General features: G+C 31.5%; 1 protein-coding gene across 1 annotated transcript; it reads left to right on the top strand.

Annotated features, from left to right (window-relative positions):
- The first annotated feature begins 4,508 nt into the window (after positions 1-4,508).
- Positions 4,509-16,813, top strand: LOC110923006 (cytochrome P450 CYP749A22). The gene is made up of 4 exons (XM_022167204.2): positions 4,509-4,813; positions 4,918-5,141; positions 5,376-5,611; positions 15,850-16,813. Exons 1-4 carry the CDS (start codon positions 4,534-4,536, stop codon positions 16,658-16,660), a joined length of 1,551 nt encoding a protein of 516 aa, XP_022022896.1. The 5' UTR covers positions 4,509-4,533; the 3' UTR covers positions 16,661-16,813.
- The last annotated feature ends 690 nt before the right edge of the window (positions 16,814-17,503 follow it).

Below are 17,503 nucleotides of genomic sequence, written 5' to 3'. Positions count from 1 at the left end.
TGAGAATTCCCATTAACAACCAGACAATTAACAACCAGACGAGCCTTGTACCGTTCTAACGTCCCATCGGAATTGAATTTATAGCGAAAAAGCCACATGCAGCGAATAACCGGATGAACCGAGGGACGAGGAACTAGTTCCCATGTTTTATTAACCGATCGTGACATGCTTATTTTTATCTACATTCGATATAATTTTATCCAAAACCAAATGGATAAAAATAATTATTTTTTTTTGTGTTATGCTTTTCAATACAGTTTCTTTTTTTTTTTTCTTTTATGATTGTTTGCATATAATGGTTTATAAAATTCAAAATATAAGCAATGTTTTGATACGTTTTTAACCCATTTAATTTAATTATTCTTTAATATGTTGTATTCGTTAATGTTTTTTATTAAATAAAGAGTAATACGAAGATGTATTCTGGTATAAACCTTATTAAAAACGGAGTTGTATTCAAATTTGATATACACAAGGAATCCTACTACTTTATGATCAAAGTGTTTGTGGTATTACCATGTTGATGTATATGATCATCGTGTTTCATGTGTTTAGATATTATTAATTTAATAAAATATAGTTGTAAGTTTTATTTAATAAATTGGGACACATGACCTGGTGGTCTAACCATGTTGTGTTCGACTCCCAAAAAATATGTGATTTTAAATTCTTGTGAGTGCAACGTTAGATAATATGATAAGAAATCATGTACAAGAGAGAATTCTTATACGAAGTGTAGGAGAGAAGCTTAACCCTTGATCTCCCAAGATCTATGGCTCAAAACTAGGCGGTGGCATTTTCGTAATTATGAGTTTCAAACTATTGGACCTACAAAAGAACAAATGATATCCAAAAGCTAAAGCATGACAATGAGATCAAGAAATAAACAATTGATGAAGCGTTTCTCCTCCCAAAGATAGTGAATCTTGAACAGCTAAATCAGGGCATCTGTTGAAGATAAACAAACATCTATTCAAAGCCTTTGAACCGCTGTTTATGAAGAAACAAGGTCCGTTCAAGCCCTAAAGTCAGTTGAAGAAGGTCTAATGATGAAGACCAAACATTTGTTTGGACAAACAGATGTTTTGATCAAAGCAATAGAGGATAGCCTGAACACATGTTTCCCAATGTAAAAGTACTTGCTTTTTAACCGTGTTTAGCATAGCTAGATTAGTTTTTTTATTTGCGCAAATGTTCGCAACATCTGTGAAATCTTTTCTGTTAGGAATGTTAAATGTCACTATCAGGGTGATGTTAGCCAATCACAAACAGAGCCTTTATACTTAGTATAAATAAATCTCACATGTTAGAGATCTATTTCATCACTACACATCACTTTTTTTTTGTACAAACAGTTTTGTTAGTGATCAATCTGAGGGGGAGTCTGTAGATTCAATCTTTTGTAAAACATTTGAATCATTAATGAAAAACATATGTTGATGATGATTTCTCGTTTGTGATTACTTATCTTTTTTTACAATCCAAAATTGTTTTGAGCTTAATTGTTGTTTAATCACAAACTGTGTAAACTCAGACTTAACACAAACAATTGAATAAACAAATACAGAAAGTGTATCTGGTCCTTTCTCAGTTAAACTCCTTCCCCCTTAATTTTCAAATGGCCATAACATTTTCAAACATTAATATTTAAAAAAGTAGGGAAATTGGCCGATAATAATCTTATCTAGACCTTATTGGCCATTAATAATCTCACCTCAGAATATTCCCCCCACCAGTCCCACCCTTCACCTATTTTTCCTACAATGGTCCCCCGTTAAGAAAACTTAACGAAGTTAAAATTTTTTCCAAATTACAAACAGATTTTTTAGGCCTATTTATTAGAACGACGATACGAGTCTATTGATGTAAAACTTGCCTCGAAACGATGCTCCAAACGATTAAAACAGTGCTTCAATTCGGGTGTTTAAATTTCCAATTAACCAAAATCATGTCACTTGGAGTACCATTTCGAAGCAAGTTTTACATCAATGGACTCGTATCATCGTTCTGATCAAAAGCCCTAAAAAATCTGTTTATAATTTGGAAAAAAGCTTGACTCCGTTAAGTTTTTTTAATGGGGGACCATTGCAGGAAAAATATATGAAAGGTGGGACTGGTGGGGGGAATATTCTGAGGTGGGATTATTAATGGCCAATAAGGTCTAGGTGAGATTATTACAAGTCAATTCCCCAAAAAAGTATTACACCGTATTAACGACCATTTAATTCGAGCAACCTATTGCAATAGTTTTCTTTAAAAAAAATTTACATGATTTTGGATACCCATTACGTGATTTTGAATAAACAGCACATGACTACGTGATTTTGAATTTCTATTACTTGATTTCGTTATAGTATGTGAAACCACAGTAAGTGATTACGTAATTACGTAACAATAGTTGACTATGTATTATTACGTGACTACCAGTGATTATGTTATAAGCATAATTGTAATAAGTGATTACGTGATTTCATTAAATTATATTTTATGTGAAACCACACTAGTGATTATGTTATAAGCATAATTGTAATAATATTAGTTATACCAAATCATATTGAATGTGTAATCAAATAATGGATTTATATTGAATTTGTAAGCACGTAATGGTTTATGTTGAATGTGTATCACGTAATGGGTATTTAAAATCATGTAGGTATGTGCTAGGTATTCAAAATCACGTAATCACATAATGGACTATTGGGTATTTAAAATCATATAAATTTTTTTGAAAAAACTATAGAAATAGCGAATTAAAGAGAATGAAATGTTCATTAATATGGTGTAATTATTTTTAAAAAATATTAACGTATTAAAAAGTTATAACCAAAATCAAGGGAGAAAGTTGTTCATTTTGCAAAGGACAAGAATACCATTTCTGTCAATGACACTTGTCCTTCTCTAATTCTCATGTACACTTCGTATAAAATTGTTGTCTTGTACAAGATCCAACCTGGTGTAAAAAGTTATCTTCATTTTTCAAATTAATTCGGATACAAAATCAAATCTAGGCTTATAAAAGACCATGGGTTCTGAATAAGTTGGTAGGCCGAGTAGGAGGCTGGACAAACGTCTTGTTCGCAAGTTCCAGATCCCAGGGATTCAAGCAAACAAGAATAAAGGACAACAAAGGTCCGAAGTTTTAGACCATGGGCCGAAAGCCCGAAACCACACTATGTATTTTTATTTACTTCTTTTTTGTAAACAGATTTATTTTTACTTTACAAACCAAATTTTGTATATTAACTCAAGCTTATGAAACTGTTTTGTCTTATTATATTTAAATTCTTATATGTATGAAATACAAGAAGAAAATTTGATAACAAAAAAATCATGAAACACGAGGGCTACTTTTGTATATTATCATTTGTCAATTGTATGCTGAAAAGGATGGGAATGTATTTTAAATGTATTATTGGTGAGGTGGTTGTAGTTGGAAAATAACTCACTTGTTTTTCTCCGAAGAACATAACATAATTAAATAGTTATCAGGACATATTTAACATTAATTAAGCATCCGTCCCAGTCCAATTGCTAGTTAATGGTCCCTTCAACTTCATGTTCAACTCAATCAGCCGTCACCACACACAACATACCTTATACAAAATTGTTTTCCGTACCATATTATGTAATTATGTAAAATATAATTTTTTGTAATTTAAAAAAAAGCTATAGCAATATAATGCTTAAATGTAATTTAAAAAAAAAAACTATAGCAATATGATGCTTATCTTTTAAAACATGACTTTAAAAAAATGTTATTATCATGCGTTATTATAAGGCTAGTGGGTATGGTGATGGATCATCCTTGGAAGATGATCCGCCACGTAGGCGCCACGTCATATTCCTCTCAAAGATGGTCCATCCTCCAAAACTAGAGGGCATGGTAGGATGGCTCCACCACTTTTTATGTTTTTTTATTTTTTTTAGTCTTCTATTTTTTTTAACATTTAACAAATATACTAACAAAATATTAGGTTAGGTCGGGTTGTTGGGATTGTTCGGGTTGTCCGGATTGTTGAAGGGATCCATGAAAGAGTGTAAGGTTTATAAAAGTGGAAGATGATTTATAAAAATTATGTGAGAGAGAGATGAAATTTTGAGGTTAATTTTGTGAATGAAAGTGAAAATGGAATGGAAATATATATATTTTATAAATATGACTGTTTGTTTGTTTGTAAAAAATGGAAAATTTTTTTATAACAGTAACTTTCTGGAATTGGGCCCCACTTTTTGGAACGTCGCAAACGGCAAGAATCGAACGAGGACGACGGGACGTGGGGGGGGCACGGTGTTCAGACCGTCGACCGTCGCCGGTCCAAGACGGATGGGGGACGGACCCCATACCGTGTAGCCTAATTATACACAGAGATATGCGTTACTATCATGCACATCTTGCGTAATTATAATATTTGATGCATATCCGATGACTTCATACATTTCACACCAAATTTTTTTCACTTTATCCTAGAACCACCCCACCTCTAAATATATATTACAAACCACATACACTTGAACACAAACTTGCTTGCTAATATGGTGCCTACTGTGGGAGCATTTATTCTTGTTTTTCTTTCCTTTTTGATCCTTTCGACTCTAGTTAACTTTTTCCACAAAATGTGGTGGGTTCCAACTCGTATCAAACGCATAATGACTCATCAAGGTATAAAAGGACCTCCTTATCATTTCATTCATGGCAACACAAAGGAAATTGCAGCCATGAAAGACCAAGCAAACACTACTCCCTTCACTGAAATATCGCATGATATATATCCAAGAATACAACCTCACTTCTTTACTTGGTTCCAGTTATACGGTTGGTTTGATCATCCATCACTATGTATATATATATATATATATATATATATATATATATATTCACATTAATTTCGGTTTAACTTCTATTAACTATATGAATAGGAAAAAACTTTCTGAATTGGTATGGTCCACAAGCCGAATTAGTTATCACAGATACGGAGATTATCAGAGAAATTGCAAGCAATCGAAGTGTCGCGTTCGCAAGACCTGACCTTGGATCATTTCATAAAAAAATGCTCGGTAATGGCCTTGTTACATCCAGTGGCAAAAAATGGGCAAGCCAACGAAAAGTGGCTAACCGTGCTTTCAATGGTGAGAGTTTAAAGGTAAGTAATTAAGCTATTTGTCAATGACCTCTTTTCCTATCGGAACATGGTGTTTATCCTGACCATAATGGTGCGGTTTTGAGACTCACAAGTCACAAAGTGAACAATATGTGGATTTTTTAGTAGATGTTAGGGATATGTATGTGTTCGCGTTCAAACTTTTATTAAGCTCTTTAATCATCACCTTCATTAGTCACATGTATTTGGTGATTAAATATGCATGTATATATGTAGAACATGATCCCGATGATGGTTGCAAGTGTCGAATTGATGTTAGATAGGTGGAAAAAGATGGCCGAGAGTGAGGTTGAAATGTATGCAGAGTTCAGGATGTTGACAGCCGATGTGATTTCAAGAACAGCGTTCGGAAGCAGCTACTTACAGGGAAAGGAAGTTTTCGAAATGCTCAATGAGATAGGCAAAATGGCAGGCAAAAATTACTGTGATCCTCACGGTCTCAGCCTCCTTCGGTAATTATTAATTAAACATTTATAAAAATTAATATTTGAAACTAGCTTCGTTATCTTAATCATGGGAAACTCACTGAATCCTTTGACCGAAGCATTTTACAAGTATATCATGCATTTGACTACAGACTTAATAAAATTTCTGTACACTAAAATAATAACATGTCCATTTCATAAATGTGTTACGTCAGCGCGTGAAACCATGCCCAATAGAAAAACATAGGAACATGATAACTATATGCGTGTCATGAAAATAATGCATTTTATTAAAATTAATAAACTGAAACCAATATAATAGGTAATCTATCTACTATAATAAAAGAAACCAACTTTTGGACACGTGTCATTCATTAAAGGTATCCTTAAATCTATATTTATCTTATATTAACTAAATAAATAATAAATTAATATTAAATTATATCATACTTTAATAAAATATTATCCTCAAATCTAAATTGTTAATCTATCTATCTACTATAATAAAAGAAACACACACACACACACATATATATATATATATATATATATATATATAGGATAAAGATCCATTAGGAACCACCCTTTATTGCGAGAACCGTGAGAAACAATGTAAACACAACCAAAAATGCCTAAAAATAGCTAAAAAACACACAAAAAAATTTATTTTTTAATATTTTTTATATAAAAATCGCTACTTTTAGTAGCAAAAAAAAATTAAAAAGAAATTGTTTTTTTAAATTTTTTTTTTTGCTACTAAAAGTAGCGATTTTAACATAAAAAATATTTAAAAAAATTTAGATTTTTTTTTATTTTTTAATATTTTTTTAGGTTTTTTGGGGGTTTAGTTTTTAGCATTTTAGTTGGGGGTGGGGTGGGGGAGGGGGGTTTAGGTTTTTTTTTTTTTTTTTTTTTTGGGGGGGGGGGTTAGGTTTTTTTGGGGTTTTAGTTTTTAGCATTTAGCTTGGGGGGTTAGGTTTTTGGGGGTGGGGGTTAGGTTTTTTTAGGGGTTTTTTTTAGCTATTTTAGGTTGTGTTCACATTGGTTCTCGCAATAAAGGTGGTTCTCGCATGAACCTTACCCTATATACATATATATACATATATATAGGATCTGGATCATTACAGAACAGTAATTATTGCGAGAACAAAAAGAACAACTCTAAATCACTAGATTTTATGATTCAAAGTTCATATTTTTTAAATTTTACATTTCCTACATTCGTATGTATATTATATATGCATGGAAAACCTTATATTTTTACCTATACTTAGCCTACATACATGTAGGCTAATTTAACCTACACAGAATGCACATATGTGTAGGTTATATAAAAAAATGAAAATTTTTCATATTTTTTTTTAAATTCTAGTGTGAGACACAATAAATCTTCCATTTATAACATTTTTCTTTACTTTTTAGGGCTTTAGGATTGAAAAAATGAGTGATTCATTTTGTTATGCGTGTTCTCGCAATATTTAGTGTTCTGCATAGAACCTTCCCCTATATATATATATATATATATATAGGGAGATGATCATGAGAAAACTACATATATATGAGAAAACTAGAAAACTAACTAAAAGCCACTAAAAAGGAGGGGGAGACTTTTAATGAAGGAGGGAAGACTTTTAATGAAGGAGGGGTAAAATTGGAACAAAAAATATATAACTTTTCAAACATTTCCCATTTCTCCATACGTTATCATTTTAAAACAAAAATGGCACCATAAGATCACAAATTTTCTTATTTTTTATTCAAGTATATTCGAGTATATTTTTTATGACATAAAAAAAGATTTATGGTGCCGTCTTGTTTTCAATACTATTATTATATTCGAGTATATTTTTAAGATTAAGTTTTTGGGTGTAGGGGGGAGGGGGTTTAGGTTTTTGGGGGGTGGGGGTGGGGGGGTTTAGGTTTTTTTCGGGTTTATGTTTAGGGTTTAGTTTTAGGTTTTCGGGAGGGTGGGGTTTGGGGGGGGGTTTAGGTTTTTGGGGGTGGGGGGTTAGGCTTTGGTGGGAGGGTGAATTTAGGTTTTTGGGGGGTGGGGGTTAGGTTTTTGGGGGTGTCGGTGGGGGGTGGGTTAAGTGGTTTAGGCTTTCCGTATTAGTGCACATGTGCAGTACAACCAAAAAAAAAATTTTTTTTTTTTTTTTGAAAAGTTTTTTCCATACATAAAAAGTAGCGATTTTTCTATAAAAAATTGTAAAAAAAAATAAAAAAAATTTTGGTATGTTTTTTTAGGCTTTTTTAGTTAGTTTTTTGGTTTTATCATTTAAACTAGTTTTCTCATGATCCATCCCCTATATATATATATATATATATATATATATAGAGAGAGAGAGAGAGAGAGAGTGCGGTTAACATACATTAAGCCTTATCGTACTTCACGTACGCGACACCAGTAACCGTCGGATCAAGGCACTAATCACGCGTAAGACACAAAATAACGCATGGGGTCCATTTTTTGGTGATAATCACGCATGGAGGGTGATAATCACGCATGGAAAGTATAATCACGCATGTTATGATGGTAAAAAAAATAATCACGCACGTTATGTTTTTTGTCGCGTACGTTAATGTAGGTTAAGGCGTTTTGTACATTATACTTTCTCTCTCTCTCTCTCTATATATATATATATACATACATATATAGGGAGCCGCTAGAATGAAAACCACCTCGAGTTGTAAGAACCGCGAGAACTACACCCCACGGAGCGCCGTTCGCCATGATTTTTTTTTACAAGTAGATGTTTATATTATGAACACAGCCGTAAAAAATCATGGCGAACGGCGCTCCGTGGGGTGTAGTTTTTTACACCACAAGTTTGGTGAAAAAAAAAGAAAAAAGAAAAAAATTAACAAACACCAAACTTGTAGTGTAAAAAACTACACCCCACGGAGCGCCGTTCGCCATGATTTTTTACGGCTGTGTTTATAATACACACATCTACTTGTAAAAAATATCATGGCGAACGGCGCTCCGTGGGGTGTAGTTCTCGCGGTTCTTACAACTCGGGGTGGTTTTCATTCTAGCAGCCGCCTACATATATATATATATATATACTATATAATAAAAGAAACCAATAAGAGAACACATGTCATTCATTGAAGGCGTCTATTTTTATAGATAATTAATATCAATTAAAAGATTATTATAAAATTAAATTTAATATAAATTTAAAAAATTTGTATAGGAGATAATATAATATTTTAAAATATTATGTAAATGATTTATTTATTTTATTAAAGATAATATTTAAATCAAAATAATTGGATTTATTGAATTTCATTTTCTGTCAAATTTTGGTACGTAAAAGAAAACAAAATATTCTATTTATTTTGTGAGAAAGTTTAGTAAAGGTATTTTAAAATAAAATTTACATAAAATTGTGAGTAGGAGAGTATCACATTAATTGAAACTATTTATTATAAATTAGATTGTATAGGAGATAATATAATATTTTAAAATATTATGTAAATGATTTATGTATTTTATTAAAGCTAATATTTAAATCAAAATAATTGGATTTATTGAATTTCATTTTCTGTCAAATTTTGGTACGTAAAAGAAAACAAAATATTCTATTTATTTTGTGAGAAAGTTTAGTATGTTGTGAAACTAGCCTAATAGTAAAAAGAATATAAAGAACAATATGGAGAAAGAGATTGATCTTATTGATTGAGATGTATATTACAAAAGATACAAGAGACTATATATAATATAGGAAAACTTGTGGAACAAGCCTAATCTATTTTAGGTGTTGATAACCACATTAATAATAAATATATTTATAACACTCCCCCTTGGTTATCAACATAATACGCTTGATGCTGTCTCGTTAAAAACCTTGCTAGGAAAACCCGGTGGGACAAAACCATAGCTAAGGGAAAAAGAGTGCAGCGTGTAATGCGCATTATCTCCCCCTGATACTTCTGGATCAGGTATGTTGCCTCATTAAAAACCTTACTAAGAAAACCCATTGGGATAAAACTTAGTTAAGGGAAAAAGAGTGCAACTTGAATAAATCTCCCCCTTATTATAATATGTATCATTTAAGTAAAGTGTGTCCATCATTCTAGAAAGTTGCTTAAAACTTTTGTAGAATGATTTGTCGTTTGATGCCTTGAATTGCAATCCTTTATATTGAGTAATGTTGTAAAATCTTCTTGTGAGGCTTCTTCCTCTTGCGAATAAATACCATAAGATCCAAGACTATTTGTGTTACATTCTTTATATCTACAAGACTAACAGAACTAGCTTTCATGGGTTAGTAAAATATAGACACATATCATTCTTACCTTTAGGGTATCGCCATATCTGCTTTACCATTCAGATGTCTCCTAACTGGACATGTGCTATATCATGTTGATAAATTCAAATTAAAAATATATATTATCATGCATAGCTAGAAAATTAAGTTAATGCACAATTGCACTTTAGCCATGTTACTTTTGAAATGAGAATCTCTACTTTGGTAGGAGATGATAATAATAATTTCTTATAATAAGTGTCTGAACAACCTTTAACATACTATAATGTTGAGCTCTCTACATACTAAAATGTCCCACCAACATCTTCTAAATGTAGTTTGATAGATAAATAAAAGTATGATTACAAATATACTCGAACTGCAAGTCGAGTAATAATTAGACTGTGCTAGGGTCATTAAAAATTCCCCTTCTAAAAGCTCGCCAGTTTCTCTTGATGATGCTCAGACATCATCACTGTAAATTGCGATTATAGTGAACTTTTAAGAAAGAACATTTGATAAAGATGGATAATATTATCAAACTTGTATTGCTCTTTATCAGAATATATCATGAGTTGTACACACTCAATTTGACTATTTTAGTTCATACTATCTTTAACTTTATAAAGATACATTCTTGAGGACTTGAAATCAATGCTTCAGTCATTTGCAATCATATACATACTTCTTTCAACTTTGAAAAACAATGTATGTGCATTCACTCTTTAGGAGTTCTATTACATATACATCCTCATTGATTTCTATATCATATGCAAGGATGTCTTGAATATTTAATCTATATTGTACCATGCTTATACATTGTACATTAAGATGCCATAATAATCAGGCACAAGTTTTCTATGTATAGTTATTGGTGTATAAGAATTACATCCTTAAGATGTTTCAACTAACCTTATAAGCACTTAAATGCTTTACGATACTCATCAGGAGTTCCAATTATATTCAACGTATTCAAATATGAATTTGTATACAACGATCATATCGTTCTCGAGAACTCATTTTACATGATTTTTGATAATTCAAATCCTTGAGAGACTTTCATGTAAACTTTTAGTATCAAGTGATACATAACATTCATAAGACGCATATCAATTCTCTCTTTATATTACCAGACTAATAAAATATTGGAAAATCATTACATTCACCACTAGAGAATGTGTCTCATTATAATCAATCATGGGTTTTTTGCGAAAATCCTTGTGCACCATATTTGCCTTATCTCATTTAATTTGATTTTCACATGATTCGCATAAAAGCCCCATTGATATCCAACATACTTTACAAATTCAGTTGTATGGACTGTTGGTCCGAAAACTTTCCATTTCATTAGAGAATTTCAATCTGCCATACTTTGCGTCTTTCCATTTTGGCCAATCATTTATGTATTTTCATTCATAGGCAGATCTTAAACCTTGATCCTCGTCATTTCATCATTTCAAGCGCTATATTATATACAAAACTATAACGACGTCGATTTTGTTTCGATTCCGTACATATCTTAGACATGATATAACTTATCGAGATCTCTTTATTTTCAGGTACCTGAGGTTCTTCTATAACCATCATGTCTAATGTCTCTTCAGAAGACCTTATTAATGTAACCCCGACTTGACCATCTTAATTACTTGCTCCAACTTTCGAGGAATTTTATTATTGGAATCGATTAGTCTACCATGCATTAGACGTGCAATAGACCCATCACAAATATGTGGTTGTCCTTCTGGGACACTCATCTTAATTGGAGCATTAGCAGTTGGCATATGTGATATAAATCACATCTTTACGGTCAGTGAATGTGTCTGGTAATAGATTCGCTAATCTTTGTAAATGAGTTATTATCTGAACTTCTGGTTCACACTTTTAGTTTTTGAGGATCAGTGATAATTCATACCAACTCATTTCTTTTTCAACTGCTTTTTATCTCCCCCTAATGTTGGGAATGTTAATCCTTTGATATGGATATCAAACAATTAAGCCGTAATTAAATCTCGTTAATGGCTCTATTCATTATCATATATTCCCAACCATTTTTTTAAGGTCCCATCTTTGTGCATTGTGGTGGATCAATTTCAAAATATGTGGCACAACCAAAATTTTTTATGGGACATCTTTGGTTCCTGACCAAAAACCAACGATACGGGGAGAAAGTATTATGACTTGTTGGCTTGATGTGAATTAATGTTGCATGTAAAATAACATGTCCATAACATATGAACTTCTACTCTCATGATCATAGGCTTTGCAATCAATTATAGACGTTTAGCGATCGTCTCAACAAAACATGTATTCTAATGATGATCAATAACTTGGGAATCCAATTCACTATTACAACCGAAATAAATATGTCAATCTGGAATAATATGCTTGTGATCACATTAGCTAAGCCATAAGCACACAAATTTTAGGTTGTGGATTTGATAACCATTTAGACGATGCATCGATTTAAAATACTAAATGGTATCATGTTGGATATGCATATCCTTTAATCACTTCCAGAATATTTAGGGATTCTTACCCTACTCTGGTTGTTGAATCGTTAATTTCCCTTGAGAGCAAAGATGACAAGTTTAATTGTCAACAAGAATCTTTTGATTCTTCATTAAGTTTCACAACATCATCGACTCGGTGTGGCCTAACCGATCATGCCAACTAATTAAATAATTATGATCCATAAACTTCTGGTTTATGATCGTATATGTATTACTTACACGTATGTAATACAAAACTTTAGATACGAAAAAGTGTCTTGTAACTTTATAGTTCAACTATTATGTTATATTGTCACTCCTTAGTTTGCTACTTTTAGTGGTCCATCTTGACCATTTACAATTTTAAATGGTCGATCTCATTGTTACAATTTTCTCAATATGTCCATGATCACTACCTTTACAATGATCAATATGTAATCACATTCACTTCAAGGAATGAGATAGATTATAAAACTTTCATGGATTTCATTCTTTACTCAGCCACATAGGTACTTGGGGAGCAGATCTCATGTGTGACAAATGAAACCTTTTACCAAATTTTTCATTATAAACAATTTTCTTTTCATATATAATTAATATATATATATATATATATATATATATATATATATATATATATATATATATATATATATATGCCATGCAAGATTTACTGGTCTAAAATCTTATGACCTTATATAAACTGATGATGAGATTCAGAGAGTATAACACTTCGAGTGTTACATTTAAGTATACTGATTCTCTTTCATAAGAGTGATAACAAACACAACTCTATGTTTTTAGATGACTTATTGAATACTACGTACAATGAATTAATGATAGCATATAACATACACAACATATCATAAAGTCAGATTTATGTAATACATGACATTATAATATGTCGCCACATAAATCAAGTTGTATTAAAACATTATAAAATGTCCATTTTCTTTACTTACAAGCAAATATATAATTCATGTATCAATCTATCATGGTATAGCCAATCACATGCATATCTTATATGACATTGCTATATTACATAGTGTACTTATAACACACATGTTACAAAATAGTGTTAGGTTCATGAATCAACAATTTTAAATAATGCACCTTTTTTAGTAGAGTGCATATTAACATAGAATATGTTATGTTGGTTTAATCATTCTATCAATATAAGCATAGCTGTTGAAGTACAAACAAAACATATTGAAAACAGTTTTCATGCCGTAGTGAAATTGCATAAAGTAGCATATCAACATCAATTTTCATATGGTAGTAACTTAATTTAGGCATATGGCTAATGTGTTTGCACGTATAGACAAGAAAAACTAACAATCAATTGTTCTCCAACCTCAAATAAATATTTTTTGAATTTAACTTAAGTATATTCACCATACACCTTTTTTAAACCAACAACTCTAATATTATTTTCAGTTATCTAACTATGTATCTTCGGGGAATTAAATATTATTAAATTCATCAAATAAATACATCATGTTATAATATATTAATCTAGTAATGTATACATAATTACAATAATAATTCACGGATCCAAATTATTTTAATATTCATTCATCAATCCGTGCAAGGTGAAAAACATATCAACTAAGAAACATAAATATTATAAAACAAATACATAATCTCAGTGAATCGGTTAAATTAAATTTTATTCTTGTTAAATTTATAAACCATTATTTAAATGGAACCATTGTTTATATAGTAATTATTTGCACAATTAAAATAAATTATTTCTATATTATATCACCTTAGTAAGCATGGGCGAAGCTTTTGAGGGTGAGAGGGGACGGCCGACTTCCCCGAACTTTTCGCCCAGTAGTATAGAGTATGTAGTTTTCGTATAGATTTTTTTTTTTTGATATATACGTTTTCGACCCCAGGTCAAAAATCTCAAGTTTCAGCAATGTTAGTAATATATCTTTTAGATAATTACAATTCTTTATATAATTAATCATTTAAACCATATCTTGTTAATTTAAATTTCGATGTTAAAAAAATTGTTATTTCATATAGGAAAATAAAATTAGCTAATATTTCATTACTAAATAGCATTTAAAAATAAACGAAAGGAATCTGTTTCTTTTTGGGTGACGTATCCTTATTTTCCCACAATAAGTTTTAGGTTAGTAGACCCCATAAGTGAAACGCTATATAATAACCCTTTCCCAAACATTATTCAAGTTCTAATATTATTCAAGTTCTGATGTTTCCAAAATGCAAACACTGGTTAGTAAATAATCAAAATACATACCTTAAAATGCATTCACTAATCGATGATGATCAGCGGCATCGAATTGTGGCTGTGGTGGGGGTGCTTACGTGAACCGTGACATGTGAAGATTCCTAGAAGAAATGGTGGAGATTCATAGCAACCTTACAGTTGCGAAACGAACAATATAAATTGGGGTTGGGTTTATTTTTCATAAGAAACAACGGCTTGGGATTAGGGTTTGGTGAGAGGACATTCGTGCTGATAACGTGTTGTGAAACTAGCCTAATAGTAAAAAGAATATAAAGAACAATATGGAGAAAGAGATTGATCTTATTGATTGAGATGTATATTACAAAAGATACAAGAGACTATATATAATATAGGAAAACTTGTGGAACAAGCCTAATCTATTTTAGGTGTTGATAACCACATTAATAATAAATATATTTATAACATAGTAAAGGTATTTTTAAATAAAATTTACATAAAATTGTGAGTAGGAGAGTATCACATTAATTGAAACTATTTATTATAAATTAGATTTGAAGATTAGATATTTAAGTAATAACAAAATAAACATAAATAATCTTTTTTTAAATTAAAATTACAAGTAACAATAAAATACATAAATAATCACATATAACAAAATAATATGTATAATAACATTTATAAAACTAGAGTTAGACACTCTTAATTAACTTGATATTTCATATCAAACATATATAAAAGTAGAGTTAGACGTTCTTAATTGATTTGACGTTTGGTTTTCAAATTTATTTAACAGTTTAACCTAATAATAAATAAAAAAAATTAAAATGTTACAATAAGTAAATAATATATCAAAGTCCGATTTTTAAGTTTATATCTTGATGGCTGTACGTTTTAATCGATTACATTATATTTATTCATCTATGTAATACACGGGTTAATTCAACTCGTGTAATACACATGTTTTTTTAATATAACTTTTTATTAATTCATATATAAATTATTTTTATTCAACCCGTGTAATACACGGGGTTCTAACCTAGTATATATATATATAAAAGTGAGAAAGTCTTGTAAAACAAATCAATTTATTTGAGAAATTGATAACCATATAATATATAATATATTTATAAAAGATAAAACGTTTTTGAAAGTTTAAATTTAAATGACTGGATTAATGAACTAATAGACAACATCTAAAAGAAGTTGTGTCTAACAAAAAGAAACCTCAAAGGCTATACTTATAATTGTCTCAGTCACCAAGATTGTTTTGGTGATTTTCTTCTTCGTTAATCGTAGCAAAATAGTAAAAAGCAGCGATGATCACAAGTCTGATGAGCTCGAGAAGAGAATTCATGATATAATTATGGAGACTATAAACAAACGGGAGAAGATAATGAGTCATGAAGATGCAAACACTGATTTCCTTGGACAACTTCTGATGTCCAAGAACAACATTATTAATTGTCAAGGTTACCAACTTTCGACACAAGACATCATAGACGAATGTAAAACATTTTATGCCGCTGGGGATGGAACAACATCTCTTCTGCTCTCATGGGTTGTTCTCCTTTTGTCCATCCACACAGAATGGCAAGAAAGAGCACGAGACGAGGTGTTCCAGATATTTGGCAAAGAATCCCAACCGCGCTTTGAAGGCTTAGCAAAACTTAAAATGGTTAGCATGATCATCAACGAGACACTTCGACTGTATCCACCTGGAATCGCGATAATAAGGAAGAACAAACAAGAAGTTACACTTGGGAATCTTACCGTTCCTGGCAACACAATTCTACATGTTCCAGTTTTAGCGCTTCATTATGATCGTGATATTTGGGGAGAAGACGCACATCTTTTTAAGCCAGAAAGATTTTCGCAAGGGATTAGTAACGCTATGAAGAACAACCCATTAGCATACATGCCTTTTGGCTTTGGGCCCCGGAATTGTGTAGGTTCAAACTTTGCAATGAATACAACCAAGGTTACACTTGCCATGATCTTGCAACATTATCGCTTTACTTCTTCTCCGAATTACGTGCACTCGCCTGTTCATATTACGAAACTTGTCCCAAAGAATGGTGTTCAAGTGATGCTTCTTGCTCTTAAATGAAGATTTGTGTTGTGTTCATCACATGGCTTTATATGTATGTATACCAATTGGCGTTACAAACGTATGTTAATGCTCTTTACCTGGATATGATTTATTGTTGTGTGCTTGTTTCAATTGTGTAATGGACTCGACATTGTCGATGTGTATATGATATGTATGGTTCCATACTTCCATTTTTTTATTTTATTTTATTATTATTATTATTATTATTTTTTTGAAACGAAGTTCCATACTTCCATAGCCATTTTTTTACTGGCTTAGAGCACTCGGGGCGGTGCGTTATAAAGCTTCATCACGCGTTATGTGATCACGGAACACCGCCGCCTCTGCTCTTATCACGCGTTATATTTAAAACGCGTTACACAGATAACGCGTTGAAGTTTGAATTTTGGAACGTTGGAAAATGACCGTTTGGGCATTTTTTGACCGTTTGGATGATATTTGATCCTTTTTTTATATAAATCCAACCTATTTCAATACAAAAAATCAATAAACTCTCCAACTATTCTCACACTCAATACAAAAAATTAAAAAACTCTACAACTCAATCTAAATAATTTTACAAGAAACATGGAAGGTTCAAGCAAGAGAGGTGGGGGTTCGAAAAAAAGAGGTTCGGGTACGAAGAAAAATCCCGTAAGACCCAAGGTTCGAGCGAATCTTGGCGAGCCGACGCACTTTAGGTTGCAAGACGAACCCGACCAAGTCCCACCCTTTCAAACCCAACAATATCCACCCTTTCAAACCCAACAATATCCACCCTTTCAATCGCAAACGTACCATAACCAACCGTTCGTTCCACCGTTTCAACCTCACCAATTTCAATCGCAAACGTATCAAACC

Source organism: Helianthus annuus, chromosome 17 (assembly GCF_002127325.2).
Source record: "Helianthus annuus cultivar XRQ/B chromosome 17, HanXRQr2.0-SUNRISE, whole genome shotgun sequence".
Taxonomy (NCBI): Eukaryota; Viridiplantae; Streptophyta; class Magnoliopsida; order Asterales; family Asteraceae; genus Helianthus; species Helianthus annuus.
This window is presented reverse-complemented; position numbering and strand designations above follow the sequence as displayed.

Excerpts from the sequence above, each read along its gene's own strand:
- LOC110923006 (XM_022167204.2), top strand. The coding sequence starts at position 4,534 with ATGGTGCCTACTGTGGGAGCATTTATTCTTGTTTTTCTTTCCTTTTTG. Across the intron at positions 4,814-4,917 it reads TACTTGGTTCCAGTTATACG|GAAAAAACTTTCTGAATTGG; the intron begins GTTGGTTTGATC and ends CTATATGAATAG. Across the intron at positions 5,142-5,375 it reads TCAATGGTGAGAGTTTAAAG|AACATGATCCCGATGATGGT; the intron begins GTAAGTAATTAA and ends GTATATATGTAG.